Genomic DNA, 21,321 nt, shown 5'->3' on the forward strand with positions numbered 1-21,321 from the left:
GTGTATGAAGGGAAGGACTCCCAACTGCATCCCCCTGAATACCCAGAGTATATCGGAGTCAGCGGAAAAGTAGTCTGGGATCTGATCTATCCACTCTTTGGAAAGGGATACCACCTTTATGTGGATAATTTCTACACCAGCTTGCCCCTGTTTCGCTGTCTTTACCTTAGGAATACCCCAGCATGTGGCACAATAAGACCCAATAGAAAAGGCTTCCCGCAAAAACTGGTGAATGAAAAGCTCAGACGAGGGGAGTCTGCAGCATTGAGGAACCAGGAGATATTGGCTGTCAGGTGGAGGGACAAACGGAACCTCCACATGCTCACATCAATCCACAACGACACCTACGTGGAAGTCCCCAAGAGAACCGGCCCAATCCAAAAACCAGAATGCATCTATGACTATAATTTGTTCATGGGGGGAGTGGACTTCAACGACCAGATGATAGAACCCTACCTGCCCACAAGAAAATCCCGCCACTGGTACAAGAAAGTGTCCATTTATTTTTTTAGTTTGGCCTTCTATAACTCCTATGTTATCTACAAAAAATCATCAGAGAACCCCGTATCATATCTGGACTATCAAGAAGAAGTCATCACCGCCCTTGTGTACCCTGAAAACCCACCGGAAAATATTCGCTCTGATTCTGTGAGCAGACTCCACGAGTATCACTTTCCTGAGAAAACCCCCTCCCGTGAAATAGGCCACAGAAATCAGAAGAGGTGCCGGGTGTGCTCCAGAAGAGGAATTCGAAGAGACACCACGTATTACTGTCCTGATTGTCCTTCCCAACCAGGCCTCTGTATTGGTACATGTTTCCGCCATTACCATATGTTTCTACATTATTAGGGACGTATGGTAAACGCAATTCTCATTTCCTGTAATTTCCCCCCACACCCCTTATGCCACTGCACTGAACTGTACATACCTCTGCCTTCTCCGGGAACCGACCATGGCCTGTTATACGACCACTCTTTTGCCTAACCCTAAACATACCTCTGCCTTCTCTGGAACTGACCCTGGCTTGTTATACGACCACTCTTTTGCCTAACCCTAAACTGTACCTACCTCTGCCTGCTCTGGAACTGACCCTGGACTGTTTGACCATGTTTTTTGCCTGCCCCTTGGATTGATCTTTTACCCTGCTATACTAGTGGGAACACAGGGGTCTCACATATGTGGGGGGCTCCAGAATTGTTTTTCTGGATGAAAAAAATAATTTTTTAGTTTTCTCATTCCCGGATTAGGGTCTGGTTGCCCGGAGGCTTCAAAGAGATTTGGGTGGGAGAAGCCTCTACCCCTGTCCCCATTCTTTCCTGGCCCGCTACTTGGACCATGTTCCTATCAGGACGAATATTTTGGCACTGCTGGCACTGTACTGACTATGGACAATATTCCTGCCTGCTGCCTGCCGCCTGGACAATTCCATTCACTGTCGCTGACCAGTGATCACGTCTCTGCCTGCTGCCTGGATCAGGGTTCTCCTTCTGTGGACAATTGCACTACTAAAACCACAGGTAATCTTCTTTTTTTTTAACCCATTACTCAGCAGAATGTATTTTAGGGTGTAATTCTTGGTATGTACATGCTGTGTTAGAAATATGAAGGGCCTTCAAAAATGTGATAGATTGTAAGGAAATTGGATGTGTAATTTATGTCCCTAGAACACCTGATGGTGCTTCTTGGATGTTGGGTCTCTATGTGGCCAGGCTGTGTAAAAGTCTCACACATGTGGTATCGCCATACTCAGGAGGAGCAGCAGAATATATTTTGGGGTGTAATTTTTGCTATGTACATGCTATGTGTTGGAAATATCCTATAAATGGATAACTTTCTGTAAAAAAAAATGCGTTTTTATTTTTTTCCACATTTTCCAAAAACATCTGGAAAAAAATAAACCGTTCAAAAGACTCATTATGCCTCATAGATTATACGTTGGGGTGTTAGCTTTCCAAAATGGGGTCACTTTGTGGGCGTTTCCATTGTCCTGGTGCTCCAGGGCCTTCAAAAGTGTAATAGGTGGTTGAGAGATTAGATGTGTAATTTATGCTTCTAGAATGCTAGAAGTTGCTACTTCGGTGTTGGGCGTCTGTATGTGGCCAGGCTGTGTAAAAGTCTCACACATGTGGTATCGCCATACTCAGGAGGAGCAGCAAAATATATTTTGGGGTGTAATTTTTGCTATGTACATGCTATGTGTTGGAAATATCCTATAAATAATGACAATATGGTGTGAAAAAAAAAAATCTTCATTTTGCAAAGAATTGTGGGAAAAAATGACAACTTCAAAAAACTAACTATGCCTCTTACTAACTACCTTGGAATGTCTACTTTCCAAAAAGGGGTCATTTGGGGGGTATTTGTACTTTACTGGCTTGTTAGGGTCTCAAGAAATGAGATAGGCTGTCAGTACATCAGGTATGATCAAATTGATATATTTTCAGTAATTGGTACCATAGCTTGTAGACCCTATAACTCCCACCCAGACTAAATAATATACCCATTTTTTTTTTATTATTACCAAAGATATGTAGCAGTATACATTTTAGGCCAAATTTATGAATAAAATTTACTTTTTTGCTAAATTTTATAATAGAAATTAAGAAAATTTAATTTTTTTACAAAATTTTCGTTCTTTTTTCATTTATAGCGAAAAAAATAAAAACCACCAAAAGAAAGCTCTATTTGTGGGAAAAAAAGGACAAAAATTTCATTTGGTTACAGTGTTGTATGACTGAGTTATTGTCATTCAAAACGTGAGAGCACCGAAAGCTGAAAATTGGTCTGGTTATTAAGTAGGTTTAAGTGCCCAGTTGTCAAGTGGTTAAGGGGTTGAATAATTGTGTAAATGAAGAATTCACAAAATAAACATTTACTACTGTATTACAAAACCAATTGATGTAATTTTAGTTGCATATGGTTCTTTAAGAAGTCCTTGTAGGATTTCATTCTGAATACAATTACAAATGTACACTAAATTCCCTAAAACCCTTTACAGCATTGGGGGGTTGAATAATTTTGAACAAAACTGTATGGACCTCGTCCTCCTAGGTCAAAATCATTATATTTTTTATTTTTATTTTTTTTATGTTATTTTAAGTTATTTCACTATCCACATTTATTTCCAGAGTACTTGCCATGCTCTTCCTGACATTTTGCTGCCATTTGCAGCCCTCCAGCCCTTTCCCTTAGTTTTTTAGAGACATTTTTGTAGTCAAAAGTCTGGGTCCCCATTGACTTCAATGGGGTTCGGGTTAGGGTCAAAGTCCGGGTTCGGGTTCGGTCCCGAACCCGAACTTTTTTTTTCAAAGTCCGGGTTTGGGTCCGAACCCGAACATCCAGGTGACCGCTCAACTCTAGTCATTATCAAATTTCTCACATATATTGTTTTTGGGCTGTACCTCATATTTTAACACATATGTTCACTTTATATTGATAGGCTGTTTTTGAGATCTATTATCAGTTATCATATGTTTGTATTGTTTTATTATCTAAACCTTGTCTTTGTAAACTCTTCCGCAGGTTTTTTTGTTTGGTGTTTCTTTTTTTCTCTTCTTCAATGGTCTTGTGTATATATATATATATATATATATATATATATCAATGTCAGCTCCTATGTGTGTGCGCCAATCTATTCCCCATCCCTCCCCTCCTGCCTCTCTCAATAGCTGGCAGTAAAGAAAAAAAATATTGCCAGCCCCAAGCCATACTACACTCTGTACATGTTTGTATAAAATGATGCCTCTAATTTTCTTATTTCAGTTCGTTTCTGGCCGGTCAAGGGACTCAGGCGCTCTCCTCCCCAGATCTAAAGACTACAGTGGAAGGGGGTGAGCGGAATAGCACAGCGGTCATGTGACCTCCCTGGCTGATGTCAGAGGGGGATCTTGGCCCCTCCCACTGTAGCCCTTAGATTGGGTAAGGAGCGCTGCCGGAGGTCACGTGACCAGCCAGAAACAAACTCAAATAAGTTATTTAGAGGCATAATTGTATACAACAAATGTACACAGTGAAGTGTGGCTTGGTAGAACAGAGGGGCTAGCAGTAATCTTTCTTTGCTTTTACAACCACTTTAAGTACCCTCCATCAGGTGTAGATGGATTACTGGAAACTGCTGGCTTTGTATTACTGACGGAATCAAACACTGTACATGACAACGTTAGTAGCTGTTATGTTTGGTAGGATATTCTGGAATTGCTGGAACTCTTTCATCTCAATAAAGCTTTTCTTAATAAAAAATAAAAAATAAACTGCTGGCTGCTGAGAGGCACCCGCTGGTGGACACTGAAACTACAACTTTTTTGCTTTGGAAACCACAGTATCAAGAAAAGGTCCTGACAGGTTTGTTAATGGCTGGTCACATGTGGAGCAAGAAGAGTTGGAGGTGCCAGGCTTTGACTTTTCAGTCTGGGGAAAGAATTCTAAACTGCCATAAAAGCACACACCAACAAAAACAATTGCAAACTCTATAGAAAAAAATAGTTGTTTTACAACCATCCATTCATGGACTCCCACACTGATATATTTAGAGAAAAGAAACACAAGAAAAATGTAGATATCTACACCATAAACTCCTCAAATCAATTGACAAAATGGAGAGACTCATAACAGGAGTGACAAAAAAAAACAGTCCAAGTTTGTGAGCCACAGACATGGTCACCCAGCTCAGGTGCATGCTCCCACTCTAAAACCCAAATCTAAAGATGTGCCTTAAGTCAGAAATGCAACCTGAGGCATTCTCAGCAACCTAATTTTGAGAGACTCCCCTGTACACTTGCTAGGGATAACAAATGGAGTGTAATATAGTGGAGTGCCAATTTATTTACCATGCTCAGGTCCAGACTCCTTTATCTCCATTTCTCACAACATCCTGGGTTCCTGGACATGACCAGGGAAAAGAAGACCTTGGCTTCCCTCACTCAGCGGCTTAGAGAGGCGAAGCCTGATAAGGCAAAAGAAGAGGGGGGAGCACTTCCCCAATTGCTTACATATTACTCTAGTTCTACTGTGGAGGCCCTTTGGCATTGGGCAATGGATCAATCCAGCTGCTTGCGTGTGTTACCAGCGCTACCCTGGATTTCACTGTGAGGTGTGCTGTTTATGAGGATAAGCACAAGTTAGTTCTTTGTGTTCTGTACAGCTTTATTGAAGTGGAGATTCTTAGTTTGACTCTTTATTGTAATAGATTCCTATAGAAGCTTTGTATATTTGTGCAGCTTTCACAATCTGTTTTGTATTATTCAGCAGCATTCACATGTTTTTTGTCATCTTGAACCAGCTTTTTATTATTACTATAACTGTTTAGTAGACTGCAAGTTATTGTTACTTCCTGTCTGATTATTTGGCCAATTACATTATTCTGTTAAAACACCACAGTTTACTATTGTATATATGTGTAATTGTTACACTCTGCATACTATGAAAAAGCATCATGAAATGTCTGGCCTCCCTTTGCTTCCCTCTTTCTCTAAGCTTCCTATACCGACCCCCAAAAACTGCACTTCAGAAAGCCATGCTACCTTGGCAACCTCATGCAAAGCAATAAGACATGATTGCATTAGACAGTATAATCTACTGCTCTTAAAGGAGAAGTGCAGGATATAAAAAACTAAACTTACATACTCACCCATGTGGCTGAAGCATCAGTTTGATGCTGAAACTTCCCCCCCCCCCCTCCGATCCCATAACTGCTGATTGCTCAGTTCTCAGTCTTCACTGAGCAAAGAGCAATCACCATTTTCTGCTCTGCCCCTCCAGTGTGCACTGGAGTGCCAGGCTGTGGAGTGGGAGAGAGCAGCTGTCTCAGGTTCTTAGGGGCATGCTGAGAGGCTGAGCCAGCTGGCAGTCAGATCCTCCCAGAGCCTTGACCAGCTCTGTGACGTTAGCTGACAGCAGGCTTTTGCCCACTGTTGGCTAAATCTGCATCACAGGAGTGCAGAAATAAGTGCACTCCTGTGACCCAGAAGAAAAGTATGATCAAAAACGTGTTGGCCATATTTCTCTCTTAAACTGATTTCTTCTAGAAATTTAACTTCTTGGGATTAAAGCATGGAAAAAATCTGAAAAATCAAATGCATGCAATTTTTTTTTTTTTAAATGACTGTAAATACTGTAGACTGATTTTATACAGTAAGTAAAACATTCTGGTTAAAAAGGAATAAAGCAGATAATAGATACAACTATATCACTAACCTTCAGAGCAGTTTTCTCCGTGGTACCCAGTATCCCGACAGTCACACCATATGTCTCCTTCTACCTCATCTCTGCATTTTCCTCCATTGAGACATGGGTTTGCTCCTTGGCATGAACTGGACATTTCTCGATTTGCCCCCCTGTCTTCCTCCTCTTCTGTTCCTCCCACTCCTTGACTGGCTAATAGTTGTCCTGGCCTACCCCCCAATCTTAGCACTTCCAATTCACCTAGAAATGGTGGTTCATATTTAGCGCCACCCAAAGTAAGTGCTGATAAACGTAGATCCGATGGAAGACCACCTACAAAAAGGTCACTTCGGAGTGTCATTTCTCTGCGCTTTGATCGAACTTCAGCTGCTCCTCTTTCTCCGTCTACACTCAGCCAACCCTCACGGCCATTACCGCCAATTACTATGCCATGCCAAAGGCCATCTGATACTACCCGAGCCAGACGTACAACAGCAGGTTCTGAACAAGAAATGGAGAACCTTAGGCGTGGACGTCCACCATCCAAAGCCAACTCAAGAAAGTCACAGTCTCCTTCATCATCTTGATAGAGGAGGAGGCCACGACTGGCATTTGTTCTAATTCGGAAAGTGAGGTGTTCTCCCCACCCTCCATTACTACTGGCTTCGGTAGGATGAGAGTAACGGACCCATTGACCAGGCGCCCCATAGAACTGGAGTGAAAAGGAACGGAGGGGAAGGGAAAGGAGGGAAGACAGGTAAAGCAGGGACCACATGTTGCGTGTGGGTAAAGGAATAAAAAAATACAGAATGTTGGACAGACAAAAGTTTGAGAATAACTACAAGTGTTATTGGAAAATCAATGTCATGGTGACTAAAAAGACACAAAATATTTTTGATAATGTGTCATATCACAGTTGAAATTATTAAGTAAATTGAGATAATTGGTTTGCAGTAAGTACAAACGTAATGTTTACAAAATTATTGAGTGTAATGCAAGAAATGTTCAACTAGAACGAATAAATGCAAAGAGAAACAGCTGTAAATAGGGAAGAGGAAACAAGGGAGGTAAATGTTGTAAGGGAAGGATGGAGGGGGGAAAAAAATCAGGGAAATTATTTTTACATTACTGTCCTCACAATAGTTTACTAAAAGATTCCGGGATCAGAAAGCCAGTTTACCCTTTTACTTGAGCCCCAAGATTATATATATGCATTTGGCTAAGATAAATTACAACCCCTATCTTTCTTTCCTTGACTGTCCTTTGAGATGAAATGTGTCACTAACTGCAAGGAGAATGTCTCAGGCACTTTGATCTTCTAGACAGCTGAAAAAAAAAGGAAAATACAAATTTGCTTAAAAAAGCATGAAATATACAATAAAAATAACAATACAACAACACAAACCCTGTTGAAACCCTGTTGAATGTGAAAAATCTGCATCTTTATCTGCAATACCCTGCTGGCTGTGAAAATAGTATTTGTGCATCTTTTCACCTGCTCTAGTGCGACCCCCTAATTATGAGAGGCGAGCAAACTGATGAACGGACTGTGAGCAGGTGGTATAATTTTTGCAGGGGTTTTGAAAGAAATCTGTCTATGTCATGGCAAGCAGACTGTGAAATTCTGATGAAGAAATGCACATCTTTCTCAGAACCAGTGCCCTAACAATCAGTCACAACAATCTGTGTGTAAAGAGTTACAGGAGGAACTAGAGCTTGGTCTGCTAGATCCTTTGTGTGGAAAATTGGAAGATACAAGCCTCCTGAATATATACATGACGCCAGAGGACATTTGTGCCAAGATAGAGTTTATGCATTGATTGACACCATTCAATTGGCCTCTGTGAATCTGCTACATATCGAGTATTGTGCCCAGGGAGGTTTTAGGAAGCCCATCGATTCTCCAATTTTGGAGTTTGTTTGGATCCCTGGTATTACTCAGGCTTTAATGACCTGATAGGTATACTGTATACTTATTCGGGCCTGATCTTTCTGGTAAGCCTCATAATTATCATCAATTGGTGGCGGATCTTCTATCAATCACAGTGTATCACAAAAGTCACTGGGGCAGATCCACAAAGATATGCCCCGGCGCATCGTATATGAGATACGTTACGCCGCCGTACCTTACCTGGCTTTATTTCGAATCCAGGAAGATTTTGCGCCGTAAGTTACGGCGGCGTAGTGTATCTCAAGTGGCGTAATGGCGCGGAATTCAAATCGGCGATTAGGGGGCGTGTTTCATTTAAATGAAGCGCGTCCCCACGCCGAATGAACTGTGCATTCGCCATCCCTAAATTTCCCGCCGTGCTTTGAGCTAAATGACGTTGCAAGGACGTCATTTTTTTTAACATAGACGTGAATTATGTCCATCCCGATTCATGGACGACTTACGCAAAAAAAAAAAATTCAAATTAAACGTGGGAACGACGGCCATACTTAACATGGCAAGTCTAACTTTACGCGACAAAATACCAGCTTTAACTATACACCGGAAAAAGCCGACTAGAGACGACGTAAAGGAATGCGCCGGCCGCTCGTACGTTCGTGGATCGTCGGAAATAGCCAATTTGCATACCCGATGCGGAAAACGACGTGAACGCCACCTAGCGGGCGCCGAAGTATTGCATCTTAGATCCAAAGGCGTACGAAGACGTACACCTGTCGGATCTAACCCAGAAGCCGTCGTATCTTGTTTTGAGGATTCAAAACAACGATACGACGCGGGAAATTTGAAAGTACGCCGGCGTATCAGTAGATACACCGGCGTACTCGCTCTGTGGATATGCCCCATTATCTTCTGATGAATTGGAGTTTGTCAATGGACTCAGATTTATTCACTTCACTGTCCACATGAACATTTTTTTGGTGTTACTATACCACTATTTATCATAGGGCTCTTTTTTCTTTTAGCGCTACACTTTATTTTTTCTGTTTTTATTTTGCAAAATGTATCTATTTTTGTGGTGTTGGCTGCTAGTTTTCACTTTATTGAGCAGCGCGGTGATCATATGTACGTTTGCATATACAATTGCAGTATCTTATTTGTTTCAATTATTTACTTTTTTAAGTTGGTTTTCTTTGAAATAATTTTGTAAATAAGTGGTAAGGCAATATATATAGCTGGATTCAGAAACAGTTACGCCGGCGTATCAGTAGATACGCCGTCGTAACTCTGAATCTACGCCGTCGTAAATCTGGAAACCAGATACGCTTAAATTAGGCTAAGATACGAGCGGCGTAAGTCTCCTATGCCGTCGTATCTTAGGGTGCATATTTACGCTGGCCGATAAGTGGCGCTTCCGTTGAGTTAAGCGTAGAATATACAAATGAGCAAGATACGCCGATTCACGAACGTACGTGCGCCCGTCGCAATTAGTTACGCCGTTTACGTAAGAGATATGCCGGCGTAAAGATAAATCTGCTCCCTAGGTGGCGCAGCCCATGCAAGGTATGGACGTCGGAACAGGCCTATCTTTTTACTTTGTTTGCGTAAGTCATACGGGAATAGGGCTGTGCGTAAGTTACGTCACGTCGTAGGCAGTGTTCGACGTATCTTAGGCATTCTATCCGAAGCATGTGCTGTTTGTAAAAAACCTCAATCACGTCGGGTCACCAGTCATTTACATAAAACACGCCCCCCTGTTCCACATTTGAATTAGGCGCGCTTAGGCCGGCCCATTTACGCTACGCCGCCGTAACTTAGGAGGCAAGTGCTTTGTGAATACAGCACTTGCCTCTCTGACTTACGGTGGCGTAGCGTATATGCGATACGCTACTCCGCCTCAACATTAAGCCAGTCTATCTGAATCTGGCTAATAGTTTCCAAAAGAGGCATAAGTAGTCAACCGAGTATACAACAAATGCTTAGGTATTCCTGTGTTGTGTTTGAAATTATACTGTGTGTGTGTTTGCTTTCTGATTTTATCAGACTTACATAGAAAAAATCTGTTTGTTTTAGAGGTAACATCAGGTTTCAAACAAATGTCATTAGAAATGTTTGCTCAAATTGTCCTCTAATACAATGATAACATAGATACTTTTGTTGCGAGTTGGGCAAATTTCAGTTGGTAGTTAGATGCTTCTATTGTTCTACAACAATTTTCTAACCAAAGTCAACAATTCTGTAACCAAGGTCAAGAATAGCTTGACCTTTTGACATATATGACCTATGGCATGTATGATTTGCAAACAGGTAATTTTCCACTGCTGGGCACTGGTAAGTGGCACTGGTGGGGACTTCAACACACCTCTAGACACACTCATGGACACCTCCAAGCAAGGATCTCCCACTATAACTGGACAAAACAAGATCTTTCTCAATGAAGATTTGTATGATCCCTGGAGGTGCCTCCATTCCACCCAAAGGATACATTCTATAAATCCTATTCAAGGATAGACTATTTTATCACGGACAAGATCCTTTTACAAAAAATAACTAATACTACTATTCACAATATAACCTGGTCTAACCACGCTCCAATTACACTTGAAATTAAAGTGAATCGACCATGTAGCAATAAAGCCTCGTACACACGATCACATTTCCATCTGACAAATCCGTGGAATTTTGTGTGAAGGGCGTTGGCCGTGAACTTGGTATGCATACAGACAGCAGAACTTTTTCAGCCAACGTACACAAAACGATGTGGTTTTTCAGCTCTTTAGCGCCACCCTTTGAGCAACTTCTGCTAATGTTGTGCTATGGTTAGCATTTCTTCGGAGTATGCGTGTTTGTACTTTGGATTTTTTTCTGACGGACTTGTGTACACACGATCGTTTAACCGGACAAGACACATGTTGTTGGAAAATATAAAAGCATACTATAAAACATTTGTTGTCTGATGGAGCGTACAAACGGTCAGAGTATCCGACAAGACCCTGCCATCACACATTTGTTGTGGGAAAATCCGATCATGTGTACAAGGCTTAACACTTTGTGGAGAAACAACACATTTATCCTATCTCAAGAGAGGTACTCGTCCATAATGAAAAAAAAAATAAAGGATTTTTTTTTTAAATAATGACAACGATTTTTTGACACATACCATTCTATGGTGTACTCACAAATCCTTTGTTAGGGGCCTCCTCATACAAATGGGCACTAGGGAGAAAAAAAAAAAAAAGCTTCCGCTTTGGACAAGCTACTAAAAGATATCTTCAGATTAGAAGAACAACACAAAAAAATCCTACAGAACTAAGGGCCAGATTCACGTACAGCGGGCGCAGCGTACCGTAACCGGTTTACGTTACACCGCCGCAATTTTTCCGATTTAGTGCCCGATCCACAAAGCACTTACCTGGAAATTTGCGGCGGTGTATCGTAAACTGGCCTGGCGCAAGGCGGTCCAATTCAAATGGGGCGGGTACCATTTAAATTAGGCGCGCTCCCGCGCCGGGCGTACTGCGCATGCTCCCGTCGCAAATTTCCCGACGTGCTTTGCGCGAAATTACGACGCGCCAATGTTTTGTGAATCGCGACGTGAATAAAGATTTACGCCGGGAAAAATAAAAGATTTAAAAAAAATTCAAAAGCGACGCGGGAACGACAGGCATACTTTAACATGGTGGAGTACTTTTACACCATGTTAAAGGTGCACTATCTTTGCGACGGAAATCTAACACTAGCGACGCCGTAACAACGGGAAAAATCTTTGTGGATCGCCGTAACTCCTAATTTGCATACCTGACGCTGTTTTACGACGCAAACTTCCCCCAGCGGCGGCCGCGGTACTGCACCCTAAGATCCGACAGTGTAAAACAATTACACCTGTCGGATCTTCTGGCTATCTATGCGTAACTGATTCTATGAATCAGTCGCATAGATAGAAACAGAGATACGACGGCGTATCAGGAGAAACACCGTTGTATCTCTTTGGTGAATCTGGCCCTAAGAGCCAACCTGATTGCAGACCCTGAAAAATATCTAAAAAGGCTAAAACTAAATCATTACTCTCAGGGTATCAAAGCTAGAAAACTACTGGCTAACAGATTGCATCAGCTCCAGCACAAAAACAAAACAAAGAAATTAATCCATCATCTATCTGGAAAAGTAATATGTAACCCTCAAGAGATAGCGCACACCTTTTCAAAATACTACGAGTCCCTATATAATCTTAAAGAAGACAAAAATACACCTCAACCCACAACTGAAATAATCTTAAACTTTTTTTTAACTCTGTGAACCCACCCGAGATTAACCCCAAAAATGTAGACTACCTTAATCACCCAATCTCATTGGACGAAACTCTCAAAAAGTTATTAAATCCCTACCTAAAAACAAAGCACCAGGGAACAACGGGCTTTCAAGTAAATATTATCAAATCTTTAATGACATCTTAGCTCCATATCTGACTAATATGTTTAACCAAGTTGCTTCATCAAGCCAATTAATGTTAGAAGCTTTAATAATCACCCTACCAAAATCAGGTAAAGACTCAACTTCCTCTCTAAACTACAGACCCATATCATTATTAATTTTGGACCTCAAAATATATGCAAGAACAGAAACTAGAATGCCTGAGGTGATATAGATAAGGGAATTTAATAGGTATTTACTAGTTTTTTAGCAGAATCATTACACTATTCTGTCTGTCTACCTTGCAGACATTGGCCCAGATTCATAAAGGAGATACGACGGAGTATCTCAGATACTCCGTCGTATCTCTCAGAGTATCTATGCGACTGATTCATAGAATCATTTTGTGTAAGCCGCCCGGGAATACGGAATCACGCTACACGCGTCGCCGTTCGAAAAATGACGTCACTTCGCGCAAAGCACGGCGGGTAATTCAAAAGGGAGCATGCGCAGTAGGTCCGGCGCGGGAGCGCGCCTAATTTAAATGGCACACGCCCCTTTGAATTACGCGGGCTTACGCCGGAGGCCGCCGGCGTAGGTTTTCATTGCAAGTGCTCTGTGAATCAGGCACTTGCGATGAAAACTTGCGGCTGTGTAACGATACGTTACGCGCCGCACTTCTACTTGAATCTGGCCCATTCATTTAAGGCAAAAAAAAAAATTTCCTTTACAACTCCTTTAAATCTGTCCAAACCAGAGTCTAGTAGACATCTCGAGTATGATAAAGTTTGAAAAACAAAATCATGAATTATAATATAATAAATAACTATAAATAATTATAACAAATAATAATGTAATTATAATAAAAAATATTCAATAATGTAATCAAATAAAAAACACTAAAATTTGCTCAGTTGCAGAATTGTCGCTGTCATTACTTTTATTGTTTGATGAAGAATTTACCCACAAATCGATATCGCTCAATTCTGCAAGTGATTCTAATTTATTATCACTGTTTTCTAGCTGGTCTAAAACCACTTTTGATGTAAAGGGACACTTTTTGGTTGCTATTGACAATCTCCAGTTTCCAGGCAGAAAGAACAGTTTTTTTTATACAAAAGTGCATGTAGGACACTGGGCAGACCACTAGGGACAAAGGGGTGTGTATTTTTTTCATACAGTACTGTAATCTATAAGATTACAGTATACTGTATGTATTGTGTGTATTTACTTTTTTGAATTTGGAGCCGATCTCCGCCCCCTGTGCGTCATAACGTCACTGTGTGAATCGAGCGAGGACACAGCTCGATCACACAATGGGGAGGCCTCACAGGAACCAGGGACAAGGTAAGTAATTCCCTGCCTGTGGACACTGCAAGGCGATCATGAGTCTGGCTCGGGGTTACCGCTTTTGGTTCTGAAATTCCACCCAGAGCCAGACTCGGAAATACAGCTGAGTGGGTTAACCAATGGAACAAGACAAGGTTGCCCACTATCCCCTTTAATATTCTCCTTAGCTATCGAACCTCTAGCAGAAAGTATATGCAAAAACCCTGATATTAATGGTATTAAAATAGGCCAATACGAACATAAGATGGGACTCTTTGTGGATGATATTAGTTTATCATTGGACAAATCTGGATACCTCCTTACCTGCTGTTCAAAAATATTAAAATGTTATGGTAATTTTACATATTACAAAGTCATATGTGTGCAAAGAAATATTCACGCGCTACTATGGGACAGCCGGGTGACCAGCTGGTAATAAAAAAGAAATGTGGATCAACTGCTGCAAAACACTAAGGCCCCGTACACACCAGCGGATCTGTCTGATGAAAAACGGTCCGCCGGACCGTTTTTATCGGACATGTCCGCTGCCGGATTTTGGTCTGATGGCTGTACACACCATCAGACCAAAATCCCAGCGGAAAACAAACGCGTTGAAGTGTCGTGACGTGGCCGCGCCGTCGCCGCGACGATGACGCGGCGACGTGGGCGGCCCTGGAAGTTCAAATCTTCTACGCATGCGTCGAATCAGTAAGACGCATGCGAGGGATGGCAGTCAGTCGGACGTGTCCGGTGAGTCTGTACAGACGACCAAACACGTCCGACGGACAGGTTTCCAGCGGACAGATTTGCTAGCAGTCTAAGCAATTTTTGTCCTCTGGAAACTGTCCGATCTGCCGGACAATTGTCCGCTCTGGCCTACACACGACTGGATCTGTCCGCTGGAACTGGTCCGTCGGACCAGTTTCAGCGGATAGATCCGGTTGTGTGTACGGGGCCTTAAAGGTAAAACCACAACCTGAATAACGGAGTATAAAAAGAGGTAGTGCTGAGCTGTTGATAGTAAAATTTGCTAAATAAACAATTGCATAAATAAATAAATACAATAAATAGTATAAGTGCACTGTTCAAAAATAAAGTACAAGTGACAAACTAATAAAAGGTACAGAGCAATATGGTAGCTCAGTGTACAAGCTGTAATAAAAAGGTCTATTGCTTAGTATCAAAAACATAGGGGCCCAGATTCACGTAGGGAGGCGTAACTATGTACGGGCATAGCGTATCTTATTTACACTACGCCGCCGCAACTTAGAGAGGCAAGTGCTGTATTCACAAAGCACTTGCGTAGCGTAAATGGGCTGGCGTAAGCACGCGTATTTCATAGTAGGCAGGTTGTGGGCATGTTGTATTTAAAATTAATCTTGACCCCATGTAGATGCATGGCCGAACGAACGGCGCATGCGCGCGCATGCTCAGTATCATGTCGTATTTTCCCCCAAAGATACGCCGGCTCAATGCCTGTGACGTGAACGTAACCTACGCACAGTCCCAATCACGTACGACTTACGTAAACAACGTAAAAAGATACGCTTGTTCTGACGTCCATACCTTGCATGGGCTGCGCCACCTAGAGACCAGCTTTATCTTTACACCGGCGTATGTCTTACGTAAACGGCGTAACCAATTGCGACGGGCGTATGTACGTTCGTGAATCGGCGTATCTTGCTCATTTACATATTCGACGCAGAAATCAACGGAAGCGCCACCTAGCAGCCAGCGTAAATATGCACCCAAGATACGACGGCGTAGGAGACTTATGGCGCTCGTATCTTGGCAGAATTTATGCTTAACTGATTCTATGAATCAGGCACATAGATACGACGGCGCCCATTCGGACTTACGACGGCGTATCTGGCGATACGCCGTCGTAAGTCTTTGAGAATCTGGGCCATAGGCTGTAAATCATACATAAGCGTGTTGATTTCAATAGAAAACATATGATGCATAGATTGTCACAGAGTGACACAAAGTGAAATGCAAAAGTGCATGGGTGAACGTTATAGATCACACAGGGTGATAATGCAATGTATAAAGTCCAACGTATGCAATGGCACATAAAGTGGTTCTTCAGTGTCTCCCACTAAGGTGGAAGGGTGGCCCCTTACCTCACTGCTGTGAGGTTACAGCATGTAAATAAAGCCTGAAGGGATCAAGCTTGGTCCTGCCTGGATGGTTCCTTGCTGGATGTGGGTATGGTCCCTGGGGATGGCTAGCACATCCGTGGAACAGTAGGTCTCCAGATGGCGTACATATGTAATAGCAGGGGAAAGGTAGAAGGAATCCCAGAATAGTGTTGTAATTTTGAATACAAATGGCGTTTATTATGTATAAAACAGCGTGTGGGTACTCACATTAAAAATACACACAAAGCATAACAATCCACAAGCGGCGAGCTCATCTGTGTCACTTCCGGTGCCTCAAAAGGCACGCTTCTGTATGATTTACAGCCTATGGCCCGGATTCACATACATCGGCGCATATTTATGCTGCCGTAGCGTATCGAATATACGCTACGCCGATGTTGCGCACAGCGGCGAGCACAGTATTCACAATGGAAATGCTCCCAACGTTGCGCCGGCGTAACGTAATTTCGTTGGCGTAAGCCAGCGTAAGTGTAAGTGGGTGTGACCTTATGCAAATGATGGTCCGAGCGTGGAGCAGTGTTTTACGCCCGGCGTATCATGAATGGAGCATGCGCAGTGACGTAGACGTATGAGCGCTCCCCTGTGCGCATGCTCACAACTACGCCGGCACAACTTCCTGGGATACGCCGGCCCACCGGCTTACGCTGAGTAAATAAATACGCCCAGCCTGTCCGGCGCAAAAGTACATCCTGCTTGTTTCCCCCCCTGAATCAATCAAGGTACTTTTGCTGAGAGATGCGGCAGCTGTAAATGGAGGCAAGGAGAGGAGGAAGAAGGAGAGGGCTGTTATTATTATGGCAATAGACAAATTTGATCAGTTCCTCCATGGTTCCCACAGTGCCCGGACCAGCAGGGCACGTAAGAGATCCTTGAGGAGATCACCCTGGAGGTCAATGCCGTCGGTAATGAGACCAGGAACCCCGACGATGTGAACAAAAAAATAAATGACCTCAGACGTCGGGTCCGTGACAAGCTGGCCTTTATGAGGAGGCATGCCAGGGGCACGGGAGGAGGACCAGCCTCTGCTCTGCGCTTGACCGATGAGGAGGAGGTCATTGCCCAATGTCTGCAGCGGGAGCAGGTGGACGGCATGGATTTGATTCTGGTGATCAGGCCTTGAGGACAGGTAAGTGTGTTTTATCCCCTATCCGGTGTGTAGCATGTAAGGGGGTGGAAGGGAACATGTGACAAGTGTGAGGGTCCACCAACATGTGAATGCTTTGTGTCATCCACGGATGTGCTGGAGGGAGCTGGGCCATCGACATCTGCTGGACGACCCACGCCATCCCCGGATGAGTGTGCCCACACCTCTCCTCTAGAGGAAGTTGTGGAGGAGCATGGGGACCTGGAGGAAGTTTTCTACCTCGTTAAGGATCCCATCATCCCTGGACCCTTCAAAACCTCCTCCCCCATCAGGGGAAGCCCCTCACCCTCCTCCACCATCAGGGAAAGCCCCTCAAGGGCCTCCCCGTACACACGGCCCCCCATGCCTCTACTGCCCCCAGGAAGGCTACGAGGAAGACAAGGGCTGTTCCTGAGTCCCTCCAGGAAAATCTGGCGAGGAATAAGGCCCGTCAGACTCGCCATATGTGTGCTGTAGCCAGGGACCTGCGACGTGTGGCAGACAGCCTGGCCTCCTCGGCACAGGTAAATCACAGCCTGCAGGATGTCAGTGGGAACTGTGCTGCGATTGTCACCTGCATTGGGGAGCTGCAGGCCACAACATCATGCCTCGTGGCAGAGGTAAAGAGCCTGGTAGTGGCTGTAAAGGCCAATACTGCTGCCATCAAGGCGGAGGGGAGGCAGACGAGGCGCCACCAGCAGCACAACACCACCCGCCAGCTGCGGATGCAGGTACAGACTAATGTGGTCCTCACCCGCATTGCCCTGGCGTTGGAGGGCAGGCAGCCAGCACCTGCCAGAAGTGGCAGACCTGGGGATGAGCCTCCTCCTGATGCCCCACCACCCCTACCTGAGGCTTCCCCCAGACATCTAAGGAGACGGAGCCGTGGCACCAGGCGTGGCCCATGACAGGGCAATTGATTGCCTTTTTTTTATTATCTTTGCTCAGGTTATGAGCGTTTTATTTTTGTTTATGCTCAGGTTATGAGCGTTTTTTTTATTTTGTAGTGAATGCACACGGTGAGGAGTGCAGGCTACAGTGTGACTGGTGTGTGAATGTGTGGGTGTATTACCTGCGAGCAAGGTGTGTCACCCTGGGTCGTCAGGGAGAGGTTATCCCTACGACCGTGTGAATGTGGTATGAATGGACAGCAACACCATTGGGGCCTTGGCGCGGCGTTGCTGCTCCCAAGTCCCGTGCGGTGGACTTGGGCTAATCCAATGTGAGGTGGATGTGGTGTGTGTGAGCTAGGGACCACAGTGGTGTGCATGTGTGCATTGTCCGTGTGCCATGATGAATGTGTGTGTTTAACGTGCAAACATGCGTTCCACGAGGCAAATCCTGACTGCTGTTCCCTCAGCAGACGGGGTAGCCTCGAACAGGGGGGGACTGTGTGGTTCGGGGGTCAGGTCTTCACATATGTCAATCTCCAGGCCCTTTCTCATGGCGTAGTTGTGCAGAACGCAACATGCACCGATGATCTGGCACACAAAGTTTGGGGAATACAACAGGGTCCCCCCGGACTTATCCAGGCATCGGAAACGGGACTTCAGGAGGCCAAATGTGCATTCCACCACTGCACGGGTACGTATGTGTGTAGCATTGTATCTTCTCTCTCCTCTGGTTTTGGGATTCCCGGTATGGAGTCATGAGATGGGGCCCAAGTGCATATGCCGAGTCACCTAGAAGGGAAAAGACAGGAGGATGTTAGTCGTGCATGTGCCCCTCGTGATGTCTGCATCATGGGGTCGGACAGTCATGCCTGACACTCATGTCACTCACCAACCAGCCAGCTGTCCCTGTACACGTTCTGTTTGAATTCTGTTGGGATGGTGCTTTGATGGAATATGTAGCTGTCGTGGCTGGCCCCGGGGTGGTTGGCACGGACATGGCATATGAGGCATTGGGCATCGGCTATCACCTGTACGTTGATGGAATGCCAATGCTTACGATTGCGGTATATGTGCTCTGTGTCATGGGGGGGCCGTAGTGCCACATGTGTGCAATCAATGGCCCCCACAGTGCATGGGAATCCGGCAATTCTGTAGAAATCCTGCATTGTCTTCTGCCGCAGGTGCTCATTGGTGGGTTTGATGATGTGGTGGGACATGCGTGTGAGGATTGCGGGGACAAGCTGGAGCACGCATCTGTTCATGGTGGATTGTGACATCCCAGAGACGACTCCACTTGTACGTTGAAAAGATCCACTGGCTAGGAAATGGTGTGTTGCCAGTACCTTGACCAGTGGCTGCACTGCATGTGAGCATTGTGTCTTGCTGGTGATGTCATCATGCAGGGCTGTGGCTAATTCCAGGGTGGCATCAGGGCTGAATCTGAAGATGCGATACACCTCCGATTCCCCCATGCCAAAGATGTTCATGCGCGTTCGGTATATCCTCTCCCGTGCCCTCCTACGTGCCTGTGGACACAGTAGTAGTGCTATGACCATTGCTGCCCCTGGCATGTTGGCATACAGATGTGTTGTCCTGCAATTGTGGTTGCTCAGCTCGTCCGTAACGGTGCTGCTGCAGCTGCTCTCCAGCTGACCTGTGCACGTCTGTTGCCGAGTTACACCTGCTTTATGAGGGATAACGTTAGGCCGGACGTACAACTTACGCGCACGGCGCATAGCCTGCGCCGGGCGCAAGTACGTTTGCGAATCGCCGTATCTCCCTCATTTGCATATTTGAATAGGAAATCAATGGGAGCGTCAGATGAGTCCAGCGTAAATATGCGCCCACGATACGCCGGCATAGGAAAGTTACGTCGGTCGGAAGAAACCTATTTTCAGGCGTATCTAGTTCTGTGGGTACGGCGCACAGATACGACGGCGCACATTTACACTTACACGGCGTATCTTGAGATACGTCGGCGCAAGTGCTTTGTGAATCTGGGCCTATATGTTTTTGATACTAAGCAATGGACCTTTTTAGTACTGCTTGTACACTCAGGTACCATATTGCTCTGCACCTTCTATTAGTTTGTCACTTGCACTTTTTTTTGCACAGTGCACTTATACTAGTTATTGTATTTATTTATTAATGCGATTGTTTATTTAGCGGATTTTACTATCAACAGCTCAGCACTACCTCTTTTTATACTCATATTATAAAGTCAATCACCATAAATGTTATGTTTTACCTATATATCTTCCTACAGACAAGTCTAATAATCTGTGTACAAAATATGGATATAACTGGGATGATGCATCTATTGCCTCGTTTCCACTGAGCGTATCGGTTCGGTACGGTACGCTATTTTGGGTGTTTCCATCATGAAAGGGTGCCATAAAACCGAACCGTACCGCACCATTCAGGGTCCTGCTTCAAATGTGGGGCCATAGAAAATGGAACGGTACGGTTAGGACGGAGTTACTGGCGTCACACGGTACATTCCACTGATTGGTGGACAGAAAACATCAATGCTGACATCAAAGCAAATCGCCAAACAAACACCATGTTGCCTTTCAGTCCATATAAAGGAGAAGGATGCCGGAAAACAACAGCAGGGTCTGGTTATCTCAAAGAACTATCTACTTTCTTAGCAATAATTGGTGATAGCGTTATTCGGAGTGAGCTTGATGGATCAGTGAGAAATGAAAAGGTGTATAAAGATATTTCTCAGCGGATGGCAGCCGAGGGATTTGAATGGACGTCGGGACAGTGAAGGGCAAAGCTTAAAAAGCTTAAAGTACAATATAAAAAAATTAAGGACGCCAACAGCCGTAGTGGAAACTGTCTGAGTACATGGAGGTGGTACGACACCCTGGACGCCATTTATGGTCATCGGCTGGCAAACCAAGGCAGGGAGGGAGGTTTGGACTCTGCAACTGTAATTCTCGAATCCATGGTAGACTCCTTTGGTAAGTGTTTTTTTTTAACTTTGCATAGGATATCGCTCTGCTAACCATTTGAAAAAAATATATAACCATATGTTTATTTTCAGAAACAGTTGATGGACTCTCCAATGATGCGTCAAACTTTTCAGATGATGGACCTTCAGCGTCTTTTAGCAGCACCAGTAGTATTTCATCAAGCCAACCACAGCGTAGCCAACCACAGAGTAGCCAACCACAGTGTGCTGTCACGCAGCTTTTACTGTCTAGCAGTTATTACATGTTATGTTATTATGTTATTTGGTATGATCCTTACCCCCCTGCTGTTCTGGCTAGTTTAGTTGCTCCCACCCACCATTTCCTGCTCTAAACCCCATCTTTGCTTAGTTGCTTGAAAAGTCTGCAGAGTGTGGGA

The 21,321-nt window shown here is 44.2% G+C and overlaps 1 protein-coding gene across 12 annotated transcripts in view; it reads right to left on the minus strand.

Moving 5' to 3' along the window:
- NRXN2 (neurexin 2) overlaps positions 1-21,321 on the minus strand; it is a 2,907,124-nt gene that overhangs the window by 2,159,100 nt on the left and 726,703 nt on the right. For 11 of the 12 annotated variants that reach the window (XM_040327841.1, XM_040327834.1, XM_040327835.1 and 8 more), the window contains exon 3: positions 6,193-7,485. In XM_040327841.1, coding sequence (XP_040183775.1) covers positions 6,193-6,934 — 742 coding nt within the window. In that variant the 5' untranslated portion in view covers positions 6,935-7,485. Of the gene's footprint in view, positions 1-6,192; positions 7,486-11,207; positions 11,231-21,321 lie in introns of those variants that run through there. The other variant, XM_040327825.1, reaches the window with a different exon arrangement.

The sequence above is a fragment of the Rana temporaria genome, chromosome 11, assembly GCF_905171775.1.
Source record: "Rana temporaria chromosome 11, aRanTem1.1, whole genome shotgun sequence".
Lineage (NCBI taxonomy): Eukaryota > Metazoa > Chordata > Amphibia > Anura > Ranidae > Rana > Rana temporaria.